The sequence below is a fragment of the Peromyscus eremicus genome, chromosome 19 (genome assembly GCF_949786415.1).
Source record: "Peromyscus eremicus chromosome 19, PerEre_H2_v1, whole genome shotgun sequence".
NCBI lineage: Eukaryota > Metazoa > Chordata > Mammalia > Rodentia > Cricetidae > Peromyscus > Peromyscus eremicus.
Genome location: NC_081435.1, coordinates 49652890 through 49661163, shown reverse-complemented (window position 1 = coordinate 49661163; position 8274 = coordinate 49652890). Strand labels below are relative to the sequence as shown.

The window sequence follows — 8274 nt, the reverse complement described above, 5'->3', positions numbered from 1 at the left end:
TTAATAGTTTATTAATCACTTACTATGTTTTCAATGCTATTCTAGGCCTCTGTCCTTTTCAACACAATGATATATCCAAAAATCCCTTGGTGTACCTATTGAAGTGCTTAATAAGGGAACCAACCCAGAGCCTAGACGTCTATACTTCTGCAAGTCTACACTGCTGTGTGAAGGCTGGAGCTATTTTCACCCCACCTCAATGGAAAGGATAACCACAAGACACTATCAAAGTGTGTTTGGAATCCATTGATACCCAAGGATTGATTGAGATTTATCTAAAGATTCTGTAGCTACTGTCTTGCCTTGGGTTTAGGGCCATATCCACAGTCCCGGCTGTGGCAGGCACAAACATTCTATTTATCTAAAAAGGTGTCTTTCCTCCTGTGTTAAGAGGGTGGTAATCTCATCCTCCTCAGAGATCCCAGACTCAAGTGCATGCAGTTATTCCCACATAGAACTTCTGGTTAGCCCAGAAGGGTCTGGGTCTGCCAACCAGATGCTGGGCCCTAGAACCGAGAATATTCAGTTTCCGGAGCCCATACATGCCCTAACCAGAGTCACTCTATGGACTGGGGTGATATACACATTCTTCTAACTTGTTTTTTTTGTTACAGTTTGATAAGCATAAATTTGACTGAGCAGGTGACAGAGACAGTAGTCATGGGAATGTAAAGAGTCCCACCCTATTTTGGTAAGTTGTCACCCAAAAATATTCAAAAAAATAGCCATGAATAACTAATGGCCAAAGAAAGTAATAATAACTAGAGGAAGAGCTAGTCAATCATGCAAAAGCTAAAGTGACCTAATGTTATGAGGCCATGTACCTGCTGCCTTCCTCAAACGTGAGAGAGCTTCGCATGAAGGTGCCTAGACCTTCCACAATTAGGGTTGTGTCATATTAGGGCCACATAAGACAAGGGTCACTTTGTCCACAAATGCTTACTGACACCTACTTGCCAGGCCCTGGTGGAGGAGGTCTACTGAGAAGACCCATTTTTTTTCCCCATGGGTTCACTAACATTTCTAGTGAGACAGAGGAGGTAGGTAATTATAACAAATTAATCCAGTGATCTCAGGAATCAAGAGAGTAACGGGGGGAGAGGGTGGGCACGAGTTGAAAGGATAAAGGCACCCCCTCACCCCCGGCATCTCATTCCCTGGTCCAGCTGCCACATGCTCCAGTTCAGAGGGGACCTCCCACAAACCAAATTGCACCCAGCTTGTCCTGTGCTGAGGTGGGAGATCTCCTCCCTCAAAGTCAGTCTCTCCTTCTAAGTCCCTCCCAATGGTAACTTTCCTTTCCTGTATCGATTCATCCCTTAGACCCAGGTCCACCACCCCGTATTGGCCCCAGGACATCAGAGTCCCTTTATTTTTTTCTCCTCCACCCACCACCCCCAGCACCCAGGCAGAAGCCCTGCAGGGCGGAGCCTCGGACACACGCCGGCGCGTCCAGCAGGTGGCAGCAGCGAGCGGCCGCGCCCCCCGCGCTGCCAAGCCGTAAGCCCACATCATGGATGGCGAGCTCTCAGGTTTCGCCTGGCTCGCCCTGGCATCCCAGGACCCGGACGACCAGCGGGATCCATGAGCCGCTCTCAGGGGCCAGGGCAGGGGCCTCTGGCTCCCAAAGCTGGCCAAGAGGTGGGTCCCGGGGCGGGTCGCTGCTCCGGAGGCCGGGCGGGGACGTTCTGCCCCCGCCCTGCCTCCCTGTGGTCCACACCCCCTTCGGGCTCCGCAGCCTGCCGGCTGGGATAACGCGAGGTGCGCGCGAGCCGGCGCTACCAGCCCCGCTACTGCTCGGGGTTCGGGTCCCAGGTTCCGGGGACGGGGCACCCGAGTCCTCCTCGCCTGCCCCTCCTCCCGGTTCACCTGCCCGGCTCGTCCACTCGCCTTCAAGGCCAGCGGCTCCAGCCCAGACGGAGAGGGGCCAGCAGGGGGAGAGCGCACCTGAGGATACACAGCTGGTTCTGCCCTGCCTTTTCACCCCTAGGTGATGAGTGAGGCCAGGAGAACGCAAGATTTAAAAAGCAACCGGGGCCTCCGTATTGAATGAAAGACCCAGAGCAAAGGCATCACCATGAACACGAGCAGTAAGTGGATCCTCCTCTCCTTTGCCATGGGAACAGGGGTGGGGGCGGGAGGTTCAGGAGCCTGCGCCCCGGCTGCCTGGAAAGAGGAAGGAAGCCGGTATCTGCGGGGACACCTGACCCTGGACTCCGTCCTTTGGGTGCCTTCGGAGCACCCTGGCACAGGGAGAGAGCTTTGGGGGTCTGCCTTTTCCTGATGATTTTGCTAATGTTTAATCGGCGGCGTCCTTTGCCTCTGTCGGGAAAACTGCTGTCTCTTAGCTATGCCTGGAAAGGCCTAGGAAGCAGCAGTGTGGCCATTGTCTGACTGTGGGGGGCTCCCAGGAGACCTCCATGCCCACATCTGGAAATCCATGGAGGCCCTGCTTGTCCCGGGAAGAGCAGGGAGGCCGTGGGCGGGCCTGGGCGGACCTGGGATAGCAAAGAGCAATTTGATAAACAAATCCTCATGAAGCCACCTTTGGGTCTGGAAGAAAGATGCAGCTTCTGTTCCCTCAGTGGTCCAGGCTGATTGCCCACCTACCTGGAGGCTGCTTAGCCTACAGGAGAATGAAAGGAAGTGATAAGCCCTTTTGAGCAACAGCTCTGGTAATGGCAGAGGCAGTAACTGCCCTGCAGAGTCTGGACCAGACATTTTGCTCCTGGTTTGGGCCCTAGCTACCATGAAATGCTCTCAGTAACCCAGGAAGGGACAATCTACCTCCAATAATGTCCTCTCTGACCATGGGCTCTGGCTGGGTTACTGGGACCTGGGCAATACCTTAGGAGGACATAACTGAGTTCAAATGTCACTGTCCTGCTCTCTTGTCAACGTGCTTGCTGGGGTCCTCCCAGCACCAAATAGGACTGTTGAAGCAGAGCACTCCTGTATGCATTCCCAATTGGGGGTTCTGACTTTGGGGAAATAGTCCCAACTCTGTCTCTCGGATTGCTCAGCTGTGAGACCGGGAGGGTTGAATCAGAGACCCTTCCGATCTAAGAACTGACAAGTTCTCTCTACAAAAGGTAGAGCTTAGCAGTAAGGGCAGAGTGAGTGGGCCAGCACCTGAGTGAGACTGTGTCCAGCCTAGCCCCCTGCCTCCTGACCCTCCCTCCACTGCCAGGCCTTGGCGTAGAGAAGAGGAAGGACAAAGCAGAGCCACTGGGATGGAAATGAAATGTATTTATTTACTACGTATTTGCGTGACTCACGGCTCTCTCGTCTTCCTTTGTGTATGACATAGCTCTGCTAAGTGAGTGAGGCTGGGCTCCCTGTCCGTCTTCGAGCCAAAGAATTTTCCTCTTAGCTGCCAGGCTCACATACATGATGGCTCTGGCTTCGCACCAGACTTGGGGAGGGGGTGGGGGCAGGTCCTGTCTAACCTGTCACTGGAGGGCCGTATGTTTGCATCTGCGTACTTCCAGAAAAATTAAGGTGTGGATTGCCTGTCACTCCTTACTCTATCGAGGCGGGAGGGGATTTTATTTATGGGAGTCTTTCCCGGTAACTGATAGACAAGGAACTAAGAAAGGCAATAAGAAACTGACTCTGCCTTTTTCAGTGTCTAGAATCCTGAGAAATGTTTCTCCTGTTAGCAGCACTATTTCAGACTGAAGGGGAAAAAAAAACAGATTTTCCTTCATTCTATCCTTCTTTCTTTCAAAATAATAATGGTCAATGTAGTTAAATGTTGTATATGACACAGACTGGGAGGGAAATGCCATCTTTCTAATTAGGGAGTGTTAAGCTTGCAGGGGTCCTGGGAAATAGGCAATAAAATGACCAGGACAGCCTTGGGAGCCCCAAACACCCTGGAGGGAGGAATACTCCAGAGCTGGAGAACCCTGTGGGGAGACTCGGACTCAGGGCCTGAGAACTGGACTTCATGATGGAGCGCCATCCCAACAAAGAAACCCTACAGATGGAGAGAATATAAATCAATCCTCATAGGAGTGACAAGGCCATAGGGCCACAGAGGAAGAGTGTTGGCAAGAGGCCCTTGGCTAGTCTGATGGGATGAAAAATGTTCCCCTTTGTGCTGTGAAATTGCCTAATTCACAGAGCTCTCAGTGTGTGTTTCACTTCCAGTGAAGGGTCCTCACCAGTTACTAAGCTGGACATTTCTGCTGGCTCCCCATAGAGTCTCCCACAGAAGCTGTGAGATTGCTCCAGCTTTGTAGATGAGACCTTGCTATTAACATCAGGTCATTCCAAGTCATTTAATTAATTGTTGGATTGCAAAAGGTCCTGGGGTGTGAACTGTATTTGACAGTGGGTCCTATTCCTAATCAGCGGTTCAAGTGGTTCAGGGGCCAACATGGACATTCGGGCAAACCATCACTTATTGCTCAACTCCTAACCAGTTCACCTGGAGAACACAGGGCTGTGGTCTGGAGGCAACTGTAAGAGCAGCTACAGCCAGGAAAATTGTGGCACATGACCTGTAAACCCAGTTGTCCGGTGACTGAAGGAGGAGGACTTCCCTAAGTTCAAAGCCAGCCTAGGCGACCTGGTAAGTTCCAGGTCAGCCTGAATTACAAAGCGAGAGTCTGTCAAGAAGAAGAAGAGAGAGACAGAGACAGAGAGAGAGACAGAGACAGAGAGAGAGACAGAGAGAGACAGAGAGAGAGAGAGAGAGAGAGAATTGGTCGAGCTCACTCTGCATCAGAAGGTTCCCAGTTCAGTTCGTCTTTTTCCTCTTAGTAACTATGTGATATTCAGCATGTTGTTTCATCTGCGAAAAATCAGACTGGAGTGGAAAGTCCGCGTTAAAATTTTGTGTGAACTACTTAGAGACGTACTTATCTGTGGGCACAGCTGTCGAGTCAGCAATGGTGATCAGCCCGCCATCTTTCCTCTGGTGTCACCCCTTAACCATGAATTGAGGAGCATACCTGAAGGGTAGATTGGGAGGAATAAATGTAATGACAAGGAAATGCTTTATACACATGTCTAAATTATGTTTATTAATAAGAAAGTTGTTTCTCACATGACAAAACAGGACAGTGCTCAGCCAATCATTGCTCAGTGTGGATTTCAGCATTATCCAGATCCTTGCTTCTGACAAGGCATTGGGAAGAAGAGTGATTGGCGGGGGGAGGGGGGGGTGCCCTCAGAGCCAATGAGGGAAGAGGGAGGGGCCGCCGAGAGCAGGACTTCTTAAACTTTTCCACTCACAGTCTCTTTTCACCCAAGAAATATTCGAACAGCCCCAGGTGTATAGGTATGTAAAATAGTTGTAGAAATCAAATATTGGGGGCCAAAGAGATGGCTCAGCAGTTACTGCTCTTGCAGATTTTGATTCCCAGCATTCAAGTGTCCTCTTCTAGTCTCTGTGGACACCAGGCATGCATGTGTTACACACATACATGTGGGCACCAGGCATGCATGTGTTACACACACATACATGTGGGCACCAGGCATGCATATGTTGCACACGCATACATGAAGGCAAAACACTCATACACACACAACAATAAAATAAATAAATCTAAAAATGATTTCAAAAGAAGTCAAATTTTTGCTGAAAATATATTATAAATTTATTTTGAAACAATTCTTTGATATATGAATTTACTACATATTGAAGACTAAAATAAATTTGCATACTGCCATGATATGATTGTTTATTTTTACATAATTAATTAAATCTTGCTTGACTATTTGATACAGCGGGGCATAGAATATCTTCAGCATTATTCAATAATAATCAATGTTTTGGTTTTATAATCAATTCTGAAACACCACCTCACGTAAATACACAGTACGAAATGGCAGAGATCTGTTTAGGGCCATTTCAGAAATTGCTAGAAAATCTGTTCTAATCCCAAGCCAAAATTTATTTAACAATTTTTCATGAAGGTAAAGTCAACAACTCAAATAGCAGTTTTAAAAAGCAAATGTTCTGCCGGGCAGTGGTGGTGAATGCAGGTGGATCTCTGGGAGTTCAAGACCAGCCTGGTCTACAGAGTGAATTCCAGGACAGCCAGGACTACACAGAGAAACCCTGTCTCAAAAAAAAAAAAAAAAAAAAAAAAAAAAAGTTTTAACATAATGCAATCCAAAAAAAAAATACTAATTTGGTAGTTACATACTGAGGGATGATAGTAAAACAGTATAAAAGCCTTTGTTTTCCACTATTAAACTATTATGTTTCTATAAGAGAAATTTCTTAACATGCAACAGTTTCAAATCCGAGCTACAGTGTTTGGGGCAGTGTTCTTGGCGCCAGTGTGGTGTGATAGCACTCTCATTGAAGAGACAGGGCGCAGCGAGGTCATGTGACATAGCACAGCCTAGACCTGCCAGAAACACCACGTTCATTACCTAGTTGACTTGAAATTCATCTTTGTCCACTGAGCCCTCAGAAACCACTCACCATTGCCAAACTTTTCACACCCCCTGCGTTGTTGCCCAACCCCATCTAAGTTGTAACACACAGTCTCAAAGTTGTATCTAGAGGACAGACAAGGTTTCAAAGCCAAGAGTAGGCCCAGGCCTCTATGGCCGGCTCCCTCGGCTACCCTTTCTTTCCTCCTACACATTACCAATCTAATTCCAGGCATCATTTGTCTCCCGCCTCACGGAGGCATCTCCTAACTGGTCCGTCCCCCCGCCTCAGTCATTTCCCCCATATTAACTTTTTGCAGTATTTCATGCAATCCAGCAACACCCCTTCTCTATAGACTGCACCATTCCTGTCCTTTTGGGGGGGGGGGGCGGGGGATGAAACAATGTTTCTCTTTGTAGCCCTGGTTGTCCTGGAAGTTGCTTTGTAGATCAGGCTGGCCTCAAACTCACAGAGATCCACCTGCCTCTGTCTCCTGAGTGCTGGGATTAAAGGCGTGCACCATCACTGCCCAGCTCTGTGTCCTTCTGTTTGTTTCTTTTGTCCCTCTGAGAGCCCTCTCCTGTGACCCTCAATGTCCAGTAGGTCCTCTCCACATCACACCAACCCCTCTGCCCACTCCCATGCTTCACCCAGCTGGCCTCTCCACCCTCCAAAGCTGCCAACCCCAGATCCCTGTGCTAGCTAACATCTCCATGGAGGATATTCATAGTCTCAAAGCTTATTCTCTGTCATTCTATACTCATGCTTGTGGTCCCTACATCGGACCCACCTCTGCAAATACCTAATTCCACATGGGCCGTGACATGTAACCTGTGACAGTGACCTATGCTGGGGTTTTCATGTGACTGTCACAGCCTAGAGTCGTGCATACCATCCATCAGCTGTGCATGCTCAAACAACAATAATCTTTTGTTGTCTGTTGAAGTTCTTGTGTTGATACCAGGAGTTCCAAAACTGGAAGAGACTGAGTTGACTCAATGTGCTTGAGGACCTGAACACCAGAGTCAGTTCCATGTCCTATAAAATGTCATATTACTCACTGGATGAGAGCTCCCAGAGCTCCTGAAGGCACTGCTTCCCTATATGCAAAACTTAGGCCTGGGTCGTCCTCAAGGTGGAATGAGCATCCTGCACACCATGGACAATGCCCTCCATGCACTTTCTCAGGGCCTGGCATGCTACCAAAATTACTTTTTCTGAGTAGATTTTCTTTTGGTGGAAAGGGTATTCAGAAATTGTTTAACCCCACAAGAGTGTTACTGGCAGGGAGAAACTGTAAGTATAGATTCCTGGGTTCAAATTTAAAATTATCATGTATTCTGTGATCTCAGACATAACAGGTTATATCTAGAATGCGATCGGTAAGATACAGACAATCAGGGTTCTTGAAAGAACCAAATGAAATGCTCAGGGCTGTTGGATCTCAGTGAATGGAAATGAATCTGAAGCTGGTCATTGAGTAAAGCAAGGTTCTGAATGGATGGTGCCATAGCAGCCAAGCTCTTAGCTTGACATCAGATTGTTTCATCATTACAATAGACAGTGTGGGGTTTTATATATAAATGAGCCATAACCTTCCGGAAGATTATTAACCTGGCATTGTGTTTGGCTTAAGCTATGAAGGGCAGTTAGGAAGTGAGAATCGTATGTGGTTGACACACGTTGTCCTGGTTCAGGAAAGGTACAAGGCTAGGGTTTATTGGTGGTTACAAGATAGAAATAAGAGAAAGAGCCATTAGAAAATAGACCACGTGACCTGCCACCTTCTTGTAGTGTGGGGTTAAAAAAACAAAAACAAAAACCAGCTGGGCTCCCAGCTGGGCTTCTGGCAGAGGACAGAGGGGCAATGTATAGTA

General features: G+C 48.1%; 1 protein-coding gene across 1 annotated transcript in view; it reads left to right on the top strand.

Annotated features, from left to right (window-relative positions):
• The first annotated feature begins 1505 nt into the window (after positions 1 to 1505).
• The window catches only part of Ablim3 (actin binding LIM protein family member 3), a 117715-nt gene continuing 110946 nt past the window's right edge, over positions 1506 to 8274 (top strand). Inside the window, exons 1-2 of the mRNA XM_059246050.1 lie at positions 1506 to 1641; positions 1991 to 2090. Of these exons, the coding sequence (XP_059102033.1) occupies positions 2078 to 2090 (13 nt within the window). The 5' untranslated portion in view covers positions 1506 to 1641; positions 1991 to 2077. The remainder of the gene's footprint in view (positions 1642 to 1990; positions 2091 to 8274) is intronic.